This window comes from Manduca sexta, chromosome 26 (assembly GCF_014839805.1).
Source record: "Manduca sexta isolate Smith_Timp_Sample1 chromosome 26, JHU_Msex_v1.0, whole genome shotgun sequence".
In the NCBI taxonomy this organism is placed as follows: Eukaryota; Metazoa; Arthropoda; class Insecta; order Lepidoptera; family Sphingidae; genus Manduca; species Manduca sexta.
In genome coordinates, this window is record NC_051140.1 from 209237 (window position 1) to 228009 (window position 18773).

The following is an 18773-nucleotide window of genomic DNA, read 5'->3' on the forward strand; positions in this document are numbered from 1 at the left end:
GAAACAGGCACGCTCGCTTAGCATCTAGATTTTATGATGTATTACGAACTAGATTTCATTTCGTTATGTCTCAGTCCGTCTCCATAAACGCATTTACCTCGATTGACTGTTAGGAATCTTTATTAAAATAAAATAATGATGCTAAGCCATCAGCAGTTATTACATGTTCTTAAAACTGCATCACAATATTAAACTAACTAAACAACCAGCTAGATGATTGTAAGAATGAATTTGTAATGTGGGTATTTCGGGATCTCTGAATCACGAAGATATCCAAACTTAGCCAAACTAAATTCATAATTATAAATACTTACACATCACAAACTACATCAATATTTCCCTAAACAGTCTCCTCGGGTTTTCTTCTCGTTCCAGATAAAGGAAGAGTCATTATGTCCAAACACGGCGTGCGTGTCGTGTGCCAGCACGGCACTGGCTGCACAGGAATTCCGATACTTCGTCCAATCCTCACAGAACATGTGGAAGAAGGCCATCACAAACCTCTCGGGTCTGCCCACCACAATGTCCTCCCCGCTGAAGTCGCTATGTGTGCTCATTACGCCGAACGACATGCGCGTACAGACAGTGAAAAACTACGCCAATGGCGATGCTAAAACTGTATTGAACAGGCTCAAAACAGGGATCGGTAGGAAGCCCTTCGGGCGAAAACCTCGCACTGACCGCACGGGCCCGTCGTGCACGTGTCCCGACTGCGGGAAGAGCTTCCTCAGCCCACACTTCCTGAACTTGCACCTGATAAACAGTGGGCAAAAGGAGGCGTGTGTGCTGTGCGGCGATGTAGTGTTACGCGGCCAGCAGATGAAGGAACACATGAGCGCTGCGCATCATACTGACCTGCTACTCTGCAATGAATGCCCGCTGTTGTTCTCCAACGAACAGGAGCTGTCGAAGCACATTAAAATATGTCACCAACCAGGTTGTTTAACGTGCGGTGAGTGCGGCAGAAGTTTCCCTAGAAAAGTGGCGTTCGACCATCACACACAGATGCATATGGTGCGGACTTGTCGCAGCTGCGGCGCGCAGTTCACGAACCGAGGCTGTTACAGGGAGCACAGGATGCAGTGCGAGCCCGATGCGAAGCCTAGCATGGACAGCGTGCCGCGAGCCCGCCGGTCTAACATTCGCGACCCGGCGACCTACACGTGCGACTACTGCGGGAAGACGTACTCCTCGCGGCCGCAGCTCAAGAACCACATCCTGTGGATCCACATGGACGTGCGCCCGCACCAGTGCCAATGGTGCGGGAAGCGGTTCTACACGCCGGCACGACTTGCCGAACACACAGTGGTTCACACGCGAGTGCGGAACTTTGAGTGCGACATATGTGGTGCAAAATTGGTGACAAAAATGGCGGCGATATACCACAAGCGGCGGCACACGGGTGAGCGGCCGTACAAGTGCGAGGACTGTGGGGAGAGCTTCATATCATCCTCGCGCAGATCAGAGCACGCCAAGCGGAAGCACAATAGAGGCATAAAGCCCCAGTGCCATTTATGTCCGGCCAATTTTGTCAGGAAACAAGAGTTGAAGAGGCACATAGAGAAGAACCACACGTCACACAGAGCGAATGTTTGATGGTGTAAATTGAATGAAAATAAACATGGGTAACCCCAGGTCCTAGGCCTATTAACGTGTGGTACCTGTTACGGTTTCCCGCGTATTCCTCTAATAATGAGTTCTCGAGTCAATTCCGTAAATAAATTGGGTGGCATGGCATGGACTTCGTTCTTCCGTTAAGATTACTATATTTATAGGTAGGTATAATTGATGAGTTGAAATATTAAATATAAATTACACATATTAAAAGACTGCCTTTGTACAGTCAGTGTAAGACACACATCAATCGGTAGGTAATGATTTATTAAAATTCTAGATATTGTATTCTTGAAGTGATATCTGTCGTAAGAAATTGACACAAATATATATAATTAATTTTTTTTTTTTTTTGGTAATTGACCCCGCCGTCAACACCGGGGGAAAACCGGGAATACTAGAATCCTCCGGCTTTGCGACTGCAGGGTCCTGGAGGAAAGTTAGTAGGGGATAGCAGGAAAGGAAGTGTTTGGAAAGGATAAGGAAAACTCTTAGAATGGGAGGAGGGGAGAAGCATAGGAACTGTTCGCGAGCCTTTATGTGAATTGGCAATCATGAGGTATATACACTTATGTAACTGTGTGCCTACTGCCTAGAGCCGCGACAAATGTCCTAATGTATGGGCGTGCATACCATGCGCACAAGAATTGCCTCAGCGGGGGATGGCACGAATATTGTCGTTCACTTCGAAATACTATAACTAGAAATTTTATAATAGCTACAAATAAGTTTATATGGTCTTTGTAATGAACAGGGTAAGTACATTTTTTAGGTTGCACATTTTATTTCCCGCCAATTTGTAAACATCGATAAAAAATGGCGGCAAAATAGACGAAACACACAATATGAATTTCTCCACTTATTATAGTTGTAAATGGGGAATATAGTATCTACTTGATAATTATTAATTTAACTATGATTTTATGGATACTACAAGTCATGAAAACATGAAAATTGTTTTATGCAGTAAACACGACCAAAGTAATTATTTTTACTCATTTTTATAATAAGGTCGCATGAATCCAGATTGTTTCTGACATTCTTACAATAGTGATTATAAATCGGTGTTTTAACCAATGAATTGTTCTGTTCTTGAAAAAAATTGAAAGGCAGTGCTGCTGAGATGGATTATCTGTATATGGGACATAAAAAAAAAACCTGTGTAGATTTTAGTTTCAGCGCCCTTTTTTTATGTCCCAAAACTGTAATTTTTATTTGTAAATGGTTCTGTCAGCTTGTTAGTACGTAATTACATATCTAATATAAAAAATCTGTACGAAAAGCTATATCCAATTTTTTCGACGATCCTTTTTTTTAGATCCCAATAATACTATTTTGGTTTGTTAAACCCATCTTCTAGTACGAAACCGAAACATAAATCTAACAGCCGTTACAATCCCAATCTCAATCTTCAATCGATTCCGAGAATGAACCAATCAAAATAAGACATTTGTGAGCACGTAAAAAAACTGTTCTGATTGGTCCATTTTCGAGATAGGTCGAAAAAGCGTGTATTTATTGAAAACAGTGGTAAATTTGCAAGTCTTTAAATCTATATCTCTATTAATATGTGTATCCATTTAAAAAATTTATGATGTGTTAAAAATCTATAAATACATAATGACGGTCTCCAAGAAAAACATCTCATCTGCAAATTGACTAGTTGCAGTATGAAGGTTTTAAGTGAAAATATAAAAATAAATTTTACTTATTTCAAAACTATTGATTGTTATCAAAAATTTATTTAATTTCTATTTTGATGTGAGTAATTGATTTTTATATTTTCACCTTACTTAGAGATGTGATTTTGTTCGTGGAGGCCGCCGATAGTGAAGGAAGAAGACACGATAAGGCTTATTTTTATGGCGACGAGCATATAAAGCCATTCCGCCAACCACTTGTAAAGTTATTCATCGAAGATCTTTCTTGATTGATAAGTTATTTTTTTTAACGAGTGTCTTATGAAAGTTTTATAGAGCCAAGCCTACGTACTTTGTAATGAGTATTATTCTTTTGTAAATATAGCGTTTTATTTTTTCCTGTTAACATGTTCGGTATTTATGATTTAAACGTGACATTCATTTAGACTGCAATTATTAGAAAAATAATAAGTATTATGCAAAATAATTTTGTTTTATTTGTGTTTATATTCTACTTCTGCAAGCATATGTATTTATACCCCCTAAAAAATACCTAAACTAAGAAAAATACACGCCGACTATATCTAATGTAGATCAGCCATACCTGCCTTTTATACGGACCACAAATACTTCTCTAGTTCACAACGTAAATTCAGGTATAAAAAAGGATGTAATTAAAATAATTTTATTTTAATAAATCGTGGACACATGCGATGGGAACACGCTTGGCGTAAAATTGGTGCGTTGGTGTTCGCGCCATAAATGCGTGATGTGTGTGTGGACACGAGTAACTAAATGATTTGAATCTAATAGTTAATGTACTCAGTTCTTTAGTTTTTTTTAAAACAAATAGCCCACTTGAATAGCCTTAAGTTGCATACAAAAGCATCGCCAGCTGCGTGCGATTCAGGAGCGTAGCTAACGACGTATAAGTGATACAGTACCCCCTAGCTTTGGGGCCACTCTTGGTCCATACCAACATTAAACTAAGCGGGGGCCCAAAAATTCGCACTGCCTTGAAGAGCCCCCAATAAATATAGATATAAATCCCGTCTAGGCAAGCTACGGTACTGGTGCGATCCATACATTAATAATAACTGCTGTAGGAAAATATTTTCACAACTTGAACCTACTATTTTAAATGTCCATAGTGTTATTTTTTTGTATACACGTATCGCTACGTCGAACGAAAAAAAAAACGAAAGAGTATTCTGCATCTCGTGGTCTGCCTGTCAGGTTGGTTGGTCTGGTCTGTTGGACAAAAATAAATAAACTAGAATACTCTTATTTGGTTCTTAGTTCGACTTCAATTTACAACACCATCTATTGTCACTAAACATAACCAATTCTTTGATAAATACAATATTGCTGAAACAAGTTTATGAGGCCACATAGCATAAGCTAATATCTTTAACTACATTTATGGGTTTTACTGATTATTATCAAAATGATTGAAACTTTACAAGAAGTATAGCAATTTACATAGTTGTTTTTCACTAAATTTAATTGCTAATACGCGGTTATAGATGGCACTAAAATGTTAAAATGAAAGATACATGAATTTATTGTTTTCTCGTAATTTGGTCTATAGTTTACACATTCAAAGACCGTACGAACTCTATTTAAACACCAATTTAAAACGACATAAGAAGTATTAGTACTATTGCAAATTTTAATGTAGTTTTACACTAGTCCAAAAGATAAAGGTATAATATATTAGCAAGCTAGGTGTACATATTCGTCGAAAGGCAACACTTTCATTCAACTAAAAAGATCATCAGCGATTTAACACATAGCCATATTTAAAAAAATAGTGTCTAAAAAATGTACTGCAACCGAATATGATCATAAAATCATTGTATGTTCATTGGACCGAATCGTAACCAAACAGCATTTATTCTCGACGAGCGTGTACATCTCAGAGTACATCTTACCGTAAATTCTATTTTTGTTTTTTACAACTAAGATCGGACCGTATCTCACTTATTGGAAAATTCAACTGTATGTTATACCTATCTCTTTTACACACAAGGAGATGTGACATCAATGCATTTCATTTATTCTTTTTGCAATAAATAACCGCATTGAAGTCTACGGAATGGCACTCTAATAAACATTTAAACACAAAGTGAGGTTCAGGGCAAATAAAATTTCTAAATTATTTAATCAAAAATGTCGTTTAACACCGATCTACGGCAATTATTAAAGCCGTATTATTGGATTAATATAATATTAAGTATTTCGTACATAGTATGTAAGAGAACATCTGTTATTTGCAATTTTCTGTTCGAGAACTCTGATTGCGAGCTCGACAGTAGAGAAACGGAAATTCTATTTTTCCTAATTATAGTGGTTATGTTGAGAACAAGGAAGGCGGGAAGTGTGACGATGGTAAATTATCTCTCGTCCTCCTTCGTTTATACAAAGATCGCGAATTTGATACTTTGGTTATACGCCGATATCAGGTAAGACATTTTTTATTTATTTTATTTATATATTATTTAACTACATAATTAATAAATACTGCTTTTTTCTAGTTATCCCTAATCTAAAACCTCTACAATAAAGTATAAAACGATCTAACATTCAGAAGAAGTTCTAAAATGTAGTATAAAAGATTCTTGGAAATAATTTGTAGTAAGTAAATTAAAATAAACTGTTTATAGATATGGCCTCCCATACGCGGCAATACTCATTCTGTGTGCCCTGCTCCTCCCCGAGCCCACGTACATGGGGCCAGAACATGTGGTGTACTTCCGCGGCCCTCAGAGCCTGGACGAGGAGCTGAAGCACCACAAGACCACCACCTGGATTGTATGTCTGTATGCTGCGTGGCACCCGGCCTGCGTCACCTTCGCTCCTGTGTTTGCGGAGCTCTCGGCCAGTTACCATTTGGATAATTTGAAGTTTGGCAAGCTGGATGTTGGCAGGTGTTTACAAATAATATTATATTTGTCTCTTATTTTCAGAATTTCACATAGGCAAGCAAAGTTTCACGTATGATACATCAAAACAATTTAGAAGAATTATTGTTATTATTACTAAATTACATTTAAATCAATTATATAATTACAATCATGTTTAATTAGGAAAAAAAACATTTAAAAAGGCCAAGGTAGTTGGCTTGGGTTGCAGCTAAGAGAAGATAAAAGATATGACTTCACAATCCTCACCAGTGAGGACCATATGAACCCCTAGTGTAGCTATCCGACCAGCCTTTCACTAGCTACTTAAGCCATCTCGCTTACCCCAAGAAAAAAGGCAGAGAGAAACTTGTGATTTTTTTTTGTTATTGTCAATTTATTCATATAAAATATAACAGCAAATACAGCCTTATTCTATAAAACAATTTAAAAAAAAATGCTTTATTCATCACGTAGGCGAACATAGTTGCACTTATGATAAGTCAAGGTACATGAGAATATTCAATTATTACTTAATTAGATTAGCTTATATAAACAAAGACAATAAAATAAATGAAAAATATACTTAGTAAACAAGAAGCCAGCTCGGGCTGGCAGGGAAGAAGAAATAAAATTATGTATGGATGTATTTTTAAATAAGCAATAAGGGAGAAACGCGTCGCGATCCTCACCGGTGAGGACAATAAAAGCCCTAACCTAGCTAACCTACCAGCCTTTCACTAACTACCTAGCGATGACTACCCGAAGAAGAAAGGCAGAAAGAAACTCCGGGCTTTATTTTTTGTCATCAATTGTCCATTCTTTTATAATATTGTTATTAAATATATATATATTTTTTTAATAAGTCTTTTCTATACAAAGTCTGATTAATTATATAAGCTAATACACGCATTTGCAACCTATATAACTTGCTTGTATTATGGTTGGTCACAGGAATTTGGATGCTGTATCTAGGTCAAACTATTTTCTTTATAGTACTGAAGTAACCCTAATCAGTTCCAACTTTTATATCATGATAAGGAAGTCTCTAGTTAAGAAATTTTCTTGTTAAAAGACTATGGTGTATTTACCAAATTAAATAAGATTTAAGGCTGTTACAAGCATATGGTTAGCTATTTGATACTAGTCTCCTGTAAATGGTGTCTTCAGCCTCCATAGGTATTGAAATTAAACTAGTTTTTGGATTATATTGGGGTTTTCTGTATTAAAATTGTCTTTAAAAAAAGTAAAATAATAAAAGGTACTAAAATAATGGCACACCAACAATTAATAGAATACACCAAGACTAAACATGCATAATTAAAAATATTTTTTTTATCCTCAGATATTCAGATGCAGCAGAGATCTACAGGATCCAGGACGGGCCCACCAGTCGCCAGCTGCCGACGTTGCTGCTCTTCTCTGAGGGCAAGGAGAAGATGAGGAGGCCACAAGCAGACCACACCGGCAAGCTCCAGAAGTAAGTTGTTAACAGATATTTTTTCACATAAAGCTGGTAACATTGACTATTATCTTTGTTTAACTTCAACGGTTTAGGCAGTGTATGCCAAGATAGCATTTTATTTTTCTACTTACTTGATATGCATTGTTATATTATGAACAAATTACACAAAATCATTATAAATTGTAGTCTATGTGTTTTTCTGATGTATAACCAATATACAATATACTGTAAAGTTTCATCAAAATGCGTTCAGTAGTTTTTTCGTGAAAGAGGATCAAATATACATACATCCATGCTCACATACTTTCACATTATAATAGTAGGATTATATTATCCCTAACTCACTTCAGACTCCCTGAACTAATATATTTTAACATTTTTCAGATTTTTATTTTCCAAAGACAATATAAAAGCTGCATTAGACCTCGACGGTCTGTACCAAACATGCAAGGAGAAGCTCGCCGCCGCCAAAAACGCCAAGAAGACCGAGTAGACCGTCAGTATTCCGAGAAGACCGGAGTGTTCTAAGTTATTTAAGGGCACAGTGATGAGTTTTATACATTTAAATCATTAATAAAGCCAGTAGACCGAGTAGACCGTATGAAATTTTTGCAAACAAAAAATATTTCAGCTTTCATAATCTTGTCAGATTTAATTATAATAGTAATTTGCTGGTAGTAAGATATAAACCCGGATAGCGACCACCGTACACAAGGTATTGAAACCCGCCATAATTTGCCACGTATTTTGTCGAGCTCCAGGATCAACCTATGTGTATCCGGTTTCGACAGGCCGGCATAATTGTGTCGACTGCCGAGAGGTAATCACCTCTCGTCTGTTGCAACTGTCGAAATTCTATTGAACCCCAATCCACTTACCACCACGTGCACTAGGGTCACTTTGCCGTGCACATACCTATTATATAAAAGTAAATTAAGTCTTAACATACTTAAGGAATTAGTGTAGCTACAATTAATATGACATTCTTTCATAATAAGTAGTACATTCACTTTATACAAATAACTATCCTTGAATAGAGATGCAGCTGATGCTAATCTTTAAATGTCCTGATTTTTGTCACATGTTGCATTTTCAAACACTAGAGTGACAAATCACTGGCTCACTACAAGGTTCGACTTTATATTTTATGTACAAATGGAATTAAATATCACATAATTCTGTCTTTTCCAGTGACGCTTCCAATAATACCCAAAGATAAAGATGTAACCATGAATTTTGATGTTCTAATATTTATGATTTTTTTTACAAGATTTGTCATAATTAACATAGTACGTTCTATAACTTGTTATATGGGAATATGTACTCTAACTTGATAAATTAAACTCCAGGGATCGTACTGAGTAGGTTTTGTATTTCAAAGTTCCAGTGTACTTAGATGGTAATAGTAACAAATTAGTAGGCATTCTGAATTAACAAAGGCGCACGTCGCTTTTATATCAGAGGCGTGGTGTACTGTGTGACACAGCGTTCCCGCACAACTACGTGCACTTACATAGTTGTAGAAGTGTGTGAGTCCCTACAGACATTGTTATAGTGAGCCAGTGAATTGTAGGGGAAGGAACTCAATTAATTCTAGACAGATTTTGAAGATTACAAACAGTTCATCATTAAACATCCTAATCATAAGTATATTTATATTATCCTTGTAAAATGAGAAGCTGACGCACATATGATATAAATAGAATTTCTAACCTTTCATAGATAGTTCCTATGGTCTTTGAACTGTTTTATTATTTATAGACGTAAGGTCAGTCGGGGGAAGTGCGCCATAAAATTTTCATAGCTGGATTCAATGTAAAATAATTTCTTTTTGTGCTGACTTAAGTATGTAATTTTATTAATTTAAGAATATTTGGTATTTTGTGATAACAACCTATAGCCATTCAAGGAAATCGGACCATAAATTAATAATATTTTGCTCAAAGTAAAAAAAAATGGTAGTAGGCGCACTTGCCTCTGGAAATGGGGTAAGTGCGCCTGTGTAAAAAAAACGCCAATATGAAACATTATAAAGAAATCACTCATTTTAGTTTATAGAGAAATAAGTTTTACTCGCATTGCTCTTGGATAATTTTTAATCACTCAATATTATAACAAACTATGGCTGTCAAATCAAATTCGGGGTAAGTGCGCCATATGTTTGTAAATCAGGGCTTCAAAACATTTTAGATTTTTTTTTTGCTATATTTAGGTATTAATATTATAGTTTTGTGTGCGGATATGTTGGAATAAAAAATGGTAGCCCTAATACAAAATCCATTTTATTTCAAAAAACTAAAAAAAAACATACAAAAATGTAGGAATTAACAATTTTGAATGCCTTATAAGTCAATTACTTAGAATTTGGCCTTATGACATTTAATATGTTTTAGCTGCATTATACCCAAATAACGTGCCTGATCGAACAGTTGCAACCTCGTCACCTAAAGTTGCTCTAGACCAAGATATTTCATTTTTTCTTTTGTAAAAACGAATTAAATAATACGCCCTTTTATTTAAGTCGGCTCAAAACAAAATACAATATAAAATTTTAATAATAATTCATATTAGTAAAACATATTTTCAAAAAAGGTTGGTAATATATGGTTCAGGGGCAAGTGCGCCATACGACTAGTATCTGTGGCGCACTTGCCCTACTCGACAATTTTGAGGTACATTTTTTCGCATTGCTAAAAAAATCCTTTATTTTAGTATATATAAATAAAATTCAGGCAGGAAGTTAAAATAAAAGGTTTAAACTATGTACTCACCTTGCTGGTTTACAGAAATATGTTAAATATCTTAAAATATTTGATGTTATCTTTCACGGGGTCATCTCTGTTTACAGGTCTAAATGACACTTAAAATAAAATGGCGAATAAATCGTATTAAAATGAACAGAGCCATTTATGGTTTTTAGTGGAACTGTATTTCAGTTAGTAGCATAGATATAAGGTTGCGGTAATTGTATAACATCAATAGTTTTCGATTTTTTTAGGGCAGGTGCACTTACCCCGTCGGCGCACTTGCCCCACCTGACCTTATATTTTTATTATTAAGCTGAAAGAAATCAGATCTGAGTGACATTTGTGTTAAACATGAAAGCTTGAGCGACCAACACGCATTAATTTGACACTGCATTTCCTTTAATTAAAATAATATTTTATAAATACACTAGCTTTTGCCCGCGGCTCCGCCCGCGTTTTAAAGTTTTTCAGGCTAAAGTTTTCCGTTATAAAAGTAGTAGTTTCCCGGGAGCCTTTGTTCTTCCCAGGGTCTCAAACTCTCTCCATACCAAATTTCATCTTAATACGTTGGGTAGTTTTTGAGTTTAACACGTCCAGGCAGACAGATGCAGCGGGGGACTTTGTTTTATAATATATTTTTGTAGAACTTTTTAAGAGGAACAATCCCGTCATACATCATTATTGCATAACTTTAACCGTTTACGCAGCGCACGCAACGGAAGCTCTCAAAACTAATAAATTTTCCCCGTTTTTGCAACATGTTTCATTACTGCTCCGCTCCTATTGGTCATAGCGTGATGATATATAACTTAGAGCACTCCACAAACAAAGGGCTATCCAACGCAAAAATATTTTTTCCGTTTGGACCGGTAGTTCCTGAGATTAGCCATAACTGCTCCGCTCCTATTGGGTATAGCGTGATGATATATAGCCTTTAGCACTCCACGAACAAAGGGCTATTCAACGCAAAAAGATTTTTTCAGTTTGGACCGGTAGTTCCTGAGATTAGCCATTACTGCTCCGCTCCTATTGGGTATAGCGTGATGATATATAGCCTCTAGCATTCCACGAACAAAGGGCTATCTAACGCAAAAAGAATTTTTCAGTTTGGACCGGTAGTTCCTGAGATTAGCCATTACTGCCCCGCTCCTATTGGGTATAGCGTGATGATATATAGCCTATAGCACTCCACGAATAAAGGGCTATCCAACGCAAAAAGAATTTTTCAGTTTGGACTGGTAGTTCCTGAGATCGCGTTCAAACAAACAAACAAACAAACAAACTCTTCAGCTTTATATAAAAGTATAGATTTTCACTTTCGCTGCGACATACACAAATTATGCATATTTACTTGTGCGACAAGTGTGCAGTTAACATACGAGTGCGTTGCAAACAATACCCTTCCAGAACTGGAGGATAACACGCCAGGTGCGTTTTCGAGCGCTACGACAGAGCGGGAAAACACACGACGTGTGATCAAACTTTACTATATATTTTTTTTTATATATCATTACTTATTTTTGAGTTTTGATAAATTATTATTTTATTTGCGCAAAACAGACTTAAATTTGTTATTACTAGGGGTCATTATGCATTTATAAAGATTTCGGTTAAGTTTAGTTTCGTCACATGTTATTATGTAGTGTTGGTCGCTTTTGCGCTCATGTTTTTATCTGTATATTATTTTTGTGTTCAAATCGTGTTTGTTATTTTTATTGTTCAATAAATTGTATTGCTTGTAAAGGTATTTTGTTTGCAGTTTCAAAATTTCCCAAAATCTACATTATAATTATGAAATAAATAAAAACAAATTAAAATAAATATTTATTATAAATGACTAGATATAATATTTACATTATATTTGAAATAATTGTCTTTAACAACATACTAGTAATAACAGAAACATTCTATTGGAACCAAATGTAAAAAATAATATTGAATAGTCTTTGCAGTATTTAATTCATAATGTAATTTAACTGGACACCTTTAATAATTATTCATGTTTCAAATTATACTATACATCTGGGTCTAAAAGCTAAATTCAAAAGTAAAGCCTGCTAAATATAGCAGAGAGCATTACTTTCCCAAACGACAAATGTTAACATCACTTCAAAGCATGGGCGTAGGGGAGGTTGGTGTTAGGATGCCAATCCAAAATATTCAACTAATAATTGGTTAAGACTTTAAAGCTGACAAACTTTGGTTATTTTTTTCTAAGGATTATGAATGTCATTCAAGGCACATTTTGGCTTTCTTTCTGACCCCCGCTGATACTGAAACCTGGCTACGCCCATACTTTAAAAGTTTTTCATTCTTAGTGTTAAGCGACCATAATTCCCACATATATGTATTTGATGCTCTGTTTTACAGCCCCGTAAGGTCATTTTGATATTGCGTAATTAAATGAAACCATGCACTCATCTTCTTAAAAATAACATTTTAATAACTTACTCGAACCGTGGATTTGAAAATACAAATAAAATAGTTTCGAACAAAATATCATTGAAGAGTAATTTTAAGTTTATACGCCTTTATGCCACTACTAAGAGAATTCTAAGACAATCACAGTTTCAGTCAGAAATACACTAACGCGCTCGACATATTCGTACTAAACTTCAAAATGACCAAAATATCGGCGAGTAAAAACAGGATATCTGGTGAAAATATTCTTTATTCATGAATGATATTAAGCACAATTTTGGAAGAGATAAAGACAAGTATGGCATATCATTAATTAACGCAATGTCAAAATGACCCTGTATATAGAATAGGGTGAGTTGGGTCAACATTGGATCACAGTGTAAAACGATTTCAAACTTACTGCTAAATTGTAACTAAAGCTAATACCGGAAGGGGGGGGGGGGGGGTAACATCGTATCAAACAGCGGAACTCACCCCTTCTCTGACACCCCCACTTGTAAAGCACAAGGACAATCCCTTTTGTAAATTAGTAATCATTGGCTTTGTAAACTGATTTGGAGAAAAAAATACTAAAGCTTATATAGGTGCAAGTAATTTTGGTACATTACAGAATTTAATTTCAGACATCATTGTTTGAATAATGAAATTTTGGTAGGTTTTGCGGTAATCTTGAAACGACGGAAATACCCCATGTCCGATATTACCCTAACTCGTTCTAGCTCACTTACTAAACTAAAATAAATCACTTACTACCTTCTCTATTTACAAACACCCATGAAACTCAACAAACAATATTTACTTATTTTTGTAGAGGATTTTCTATAACAAATATATCTTAAGAGAGCAATACAAAGTAAGCTCGCGCTACGAATTATACTTAACTATTTTAATATTTTACACTATTTCCTTACACTAACCTATACAGGGTGTTACAAAAAGGCGGTAGAAAAACAATTAGGTGGGAATGCCTATAGCAAGCACAACAAACCTTTATTGGTTAACAAGCAATTATTTGTGAAAAAATCTATAATTTACCTGGTGCGGTCACGCAGGGTCAAACTTGGCTATAGCCTTGCCTAGGCTTTTGTAGCAACCATTCTCTTTTTTAGATTACAATAAGATATTAGACTAATTTTTGTGCTTCTTTTTATCAAATATTTTCCTTGTAACACAAAGAGAATTAAAGTTCAGAAAAAATTAAGCCTTTGAATTTCGGTAGTAGGATTAAATATTAAATACGATGCGTGTGAAAGAGATAAAGCGATAATTCAATGTGACCACCCCACCCCTGCACATAACAAAATATTTGAAATATGAATTACTGACTCATTTCTTAACCAATATCAATGCTGTTTTCACAGAAGGACTCGTTTTTCGTACTATTTCCTGCTATATAGATAATTCTGTACAATGACAAAAATAATACTCTATTAAGTATGTGATCAACTGTTATGTATACGACCTTTTTGTATCACACTGTATATTAAAAAATAAATAAAAATTGGAAGCATTTGGAGCCAGCCTCCCCATTTCAACCCAACCAACAAAACCGAAATGAAATGTCTCAATGCATTTTGTATAATGTAGGCTTTCTACTGGACATATTTTATCCTTAGGAAAACTAAGAATTCTGCATAATTACAAGGGTATGTGAAGCCTGCCAACCCTGGTAAGTATGGCGAACTACGGCCTAAACCTTTTCAGAAGTATAGAAAGACAATGTCCAATAGCACAACAGTACACAAAATGGATCTGATATTTTGTTTTAACCAAAACCGAGTACCAAAGGTATTAACAACAGACTGATGTTATTGTATTGCTTAAAGTTCGTTAAAATATTCTCAGTACTGTCAGAAAACATAAGAATATTTGTAACATTACTGATATCTATCATCCGTAACCCATATGACCTCACTTTTGCTTCATCTTCCATTAATCTCTCACACACATCAATAACATCATGTCCCGCCCTGTGTTTCAATGCGGTGTCGATTCTTTATCTTCTATAAACCATTTGACGTTCACATAACGAACATTTCGAAGATCATGTCGAGTATATTCAGCAGTTTGAGGAAGCGAGGCTTGTTCGCGTCCTCCGTCTTGCGCGACACCGTGTTACCTTTGCTTCTTCTTTCTGTATCTGTTAGCAAAAGGACATTGTTAAATTGGATACCAATCGATGAATTTAAGTTTCTTATATTATTTATCTAAGCATGTTTATAATAATTAATGATAAAGTAAATGGCAGTGGTAGTGTATAGTTACTAATATGCATAAACGCGGTTTGCAAATCGTTCTAATGATAATTAGATTCTACATAAAAGGAAGCCGGCAGCAATCAGCATATATGGACCTTTCGCCACTGCTAAATGGCCATTAGTGTAAGAATCATTATAAATCAAATATTGTTTCTTTTCGCACCAAGAGTGCTGATTTTTCCAGTTGAAATATTGGAACACAATTTAATTAAAATAACGATGGCTCCTAAGAAAACTATCGTATCTGGAAAAATTGCGACATTCACATTTTAGCGTTTCGCTATCTAGGTACTGTTTACTATCAAACCCATTTAATTCAAAAGTTAATAAACGAAAAAACACTTCATTAACAATCATTTACTAGCTTTTTTTTAATGGGTTTTTGGTAGTTAACAATAAATACATAACGAAACGTTAAAAAAGTGAATATCACTATTTTTTCAGATACAATAGTTTACTTAGGAACCCTCGATAAATTGAATAATGCAAATTCACTTCACCAACATATAGACCAATGTTTAAATTACCATATTTTTCTGGTGTGTGCCGCTGTGCCCTCTCAATGGCCGCCACCTGCTCCTCGCTCATCACGGCCGACACGTCCAGAAACACTTGGATGCTGTAGTCTGACACTGAGTGGGACCAGTGACCGAACACACCTAACCCTGGAAATTATCATCATATCTCAAATCTTTAATTGCCATTTGGAAGTTAGTTATTTGTTTCGCTTGAAAATTGTGGCTTGCTATTGAAAATGACTAGCATTGGATATTGTATCTCCCAAGACATGTCAAATATACGTTTTTATGCATGCTTGGCAATGTGACCCCACTGCCTAATGATGGTAAATAGAGTGAGGTCAAATAGAATGGCAACTGACGAGAGATTATTACCCCTACAAATATGCCGACCTGTTGGAACCATATAGAGGCTAATCCCAGAATGCGACACACTATGATGAGTTTCAACATCTTATGTATGTTTATCACTATCTGGTTGGATATGAAATATATCCTACCATCTATACTATACTACTCTATACTTGTTACTAATTGTATGCCATCTGACTAATAGACCTTAAACTGTTAAAATATAATAGTATTCTAAACATAATACCCTTCTCCACACATTACTCACCAATAGGCCTGGGGAAGTCAGCTGGTATGTTTACCATGTCAGGGCCACATGTCGCTGAACTGAAGTTGTTCTGATCCACCTCATACCCTGGTCTGGAATGAGAATGGTTATCAAAATATAATATATTATGGACATATTTTTGCACCATTATAATTTATCCACTTTTCAATAAGCTCTAATTATTTGTACTGTATCAGGACACAATATAGTTACAGTCTATCAAATATTTTATACAGTAAAAAACAATGAATGTAGATGTAACTTTTTTAATAAATAAGGCTAATGAGTCATTTGATCACACTCCTTTTAATACGTGTTGATATTGGTGTATAGTCAAAACTTATGGAAAGACATAAACCTCTATTTTGGATATCCATTTAGTCAAAAAGTGAGTGTGCTAGTTATTTCCCTGTCTTCCCCTTTCGGGATAAAACACAAGTAGAAGTGCTTTTTAATTCATAGCAGATAATAAATAGAAGCAGATCCAATCAATGTTGTCTGTTGATTTAAACAGATAATTCATAAATATTAAGTATAGTTAGATATGCTTTGTATTTCAACAGTGTTATGAGGTTCAGAGCAGGGCCGTAGCTAGGGGAGGGCATTATGGAGCAATGCCCTACCTTAAAATACTAATGCCCTACTTTAATCAACTAAATTATACTTACATAACTACTCAATCAAAATATATATGGAGCAGCGGGTTTATTATTGCACGATTTGGAAGTTGGTCCCATAATAAGAGTTGTTTGTATCAATGGGTAGAATAACCCCCTTTCAAGACTTAAGGGAATTTTGTTACAATCTGTATATAACCGAAACATTTACATAAGTTTTAACCTGACTCATTTACGTTCACAAGTCAAGAAAGCCAAAAATCAATTGACCAGATCAGATCGAGTAACATTTTTACTTCCACCCTAGCTGTAACCACAGCTGTCCCTCCCTTAAATTCAAGTCTAGCTACGGCCCTGGTTGAGAGGCCTTCGTAGTCCACAATCAGAGGCTAAACATTTCTCATAATTAATCTTAAATAATAGTGTAGGAAGTGTATTTATCCACTAAATATTTATAGTTCTTGGCTTACCTGATGTTGTCCGCGACGTAAAGGTCCGCGTCTCCTGTTAAAGAAGTAAGTTCTATCAGCAACGGGCCGCTGTGGCCGAGCTGCCAGTAGGAGAAGTTACCCGACCCAACCTGTCCCACAACTGTGTCCAACAGTATTTTATTCGTATCGATTTGCACATATCCCGACAACAACGAAGAAAATGTCGATATACAAATTATCCCTAACAAAACCAAGATGAATTCTCGGCGCATGGCTTCAATATTTATTATTTTTGTTGTGATTCTTCGAGATTCGCGAGTTCGATGTTTTCCGATTGACAGTTGACACTTGAAGCAACAGCTGACATTTGTATTTTGTTCGAAAACTAGTTAAAAAATTCTAAACTTACATAAATGAAATATTTTAATAATTTATTTTCTAATCAATATAAAATTTTAATCACTCAAAAATATGCGAATATGTCGATAATATTTTTGTGACTTTATCGAGTAGCAACTTATTGGTAAGTGTTGCTCCTGCTGACAAAATAATAGCAACAACTTGTAAATACCTACCAAATGGTCTATTTTGAAATAAATTAAGAATTACACTGCGATACAAAACTGAACTTCGCTCAGTAATTTCTTAAGTTACAGTTGGTTTCAAATGAATGTAGATACGAATAAAGATCACATACGCTTAGAACTCCCAAATAATCATTAACTACTAAAAGGGAACGTCTTCCTGTCAAGATACTCGTACACATACATTTATTTGGGGCTGATATTCTTACATTTAATTTAGCGTCGATGAATTCATAGTGTGTAAACATAAACTTCAACAAAACAATGCTTGCAATGTCCAACTTGATGTCAAAACTAGACAAAGCTAGCTAGTTGGACTCGCCTTGTTAATTAAATATAAAATAGAATTTCATATACGAGTATTTGATATCTGCAACAGAATATGAGAGAGACAGTGCATTGGAAATAGCAAAAGGAAAAATAGTGATTTGTGGATTTAATTTCATGCCAATGACTATTTATGACAAAAAATAGTACATACGAAAAATACTAACACATACTTAACTTTACAATAAATTTTAATCAGATTACAGGAAACTGCAAAGGGACTAATAAATAGGTAGTCATGCTGAAACAGCTTTTTAGTTCAGGTTCCTCATTTAATACTATCATCATACTCTATGCATATACTTACATATGGTAAATCGAAATTAATAGTAGGTACAGATTTAATTATAATTTGAAGAGTAAGTATCTGTTTTCACCTACTTCATTTACCCAGGTGATTGTCGCGCAAAGTTAATGCAAGTTTTCCTGTAGGTAGACATCCTAGCTACGTTTAATTGAGTGGAACACGTGCAAGCATGCTGCGTTGGTGGTAAGCTAATGTCTCCAGAGAATAGCAGGGCTATGACCTAAGCACCTACGCAAATAACATAAATGTAGTCATACTATATCAACACTTATCGTACGATATGATTAAGTACAATGATAACGCTGTAATCTTAGGAAATAAC

The 18773-nt window shown here is 35.4% G+C and overlaps 3 protein-coding genes across 3 annotated transcripts; 2 read left to right on the forward strand and 1 right to left on the reverse strand.

The window, feature by feature from the left end:
• The first annotated feature begins 431 nt into the window (after positions 1-431).
• On the forward strand, positions 432-3738 carry LOC119190746 (zinc finger protein with KRAB and SCAN domains 7-like). The gene has a single exon (XM_037443378.1). The coding sequence runs from the start codon at positions 478-480 to the stop codon at positions 1594-1596; it is 1119 nt and encodes a 372-aa protein (XP_037299275.1). The 5' UTR covers positions 432-477; the 3' UTR covers positions 1597-3738.
• A 1613-nt stretch (positions 3739-5351) lies between these two features.
• LOC115445813 (thioredoxin-related transmembrane protein 2 homolog) lies at positions 5352-9529 on the forward strand. Its single transcript, XM_030172268.2, has 4 exons — positions 5352-5719; positions 5921-6184; positions 7503-7637; positions 8007-9529. Exons 1-4 carry the CDS (start codon positions 5427-5429, stop codon positions 8113-8115), a joined length of 801 nt encoding a protein of 266 aa, XP_030028128.2. The 5' UTR covers positions 5352-5426; the 3' UTR covers positions 8116-9529.
• Positions 9530-12612: 3083 nt separating this feature from the next.
• LOC115445805 (UPF0669 protein C6orf120 homolog) lies at positions 12613-17586 on the reverse strand. The gene is made up of 4 exons (XM_030172240.2): positions 17273-17586; positions 16186-16277; positions 15576-15713; positions 12613-14930 (listed from the first exon to the last, which is right to left on the reverse strand). The coding sequence occupies exons 1-4, from the start codon at positions 17503-17505 to the stop codon at positions 14812-14814; spliced, it is 582 nt and encodes a 193-aa protein (XP_030028100.1). The 5' UTR covers positions 17506-17586; the 3' UTR covers positions 12613-14811.
• Positions 17587-18773: the final 1187 nt, after the last annotated feature.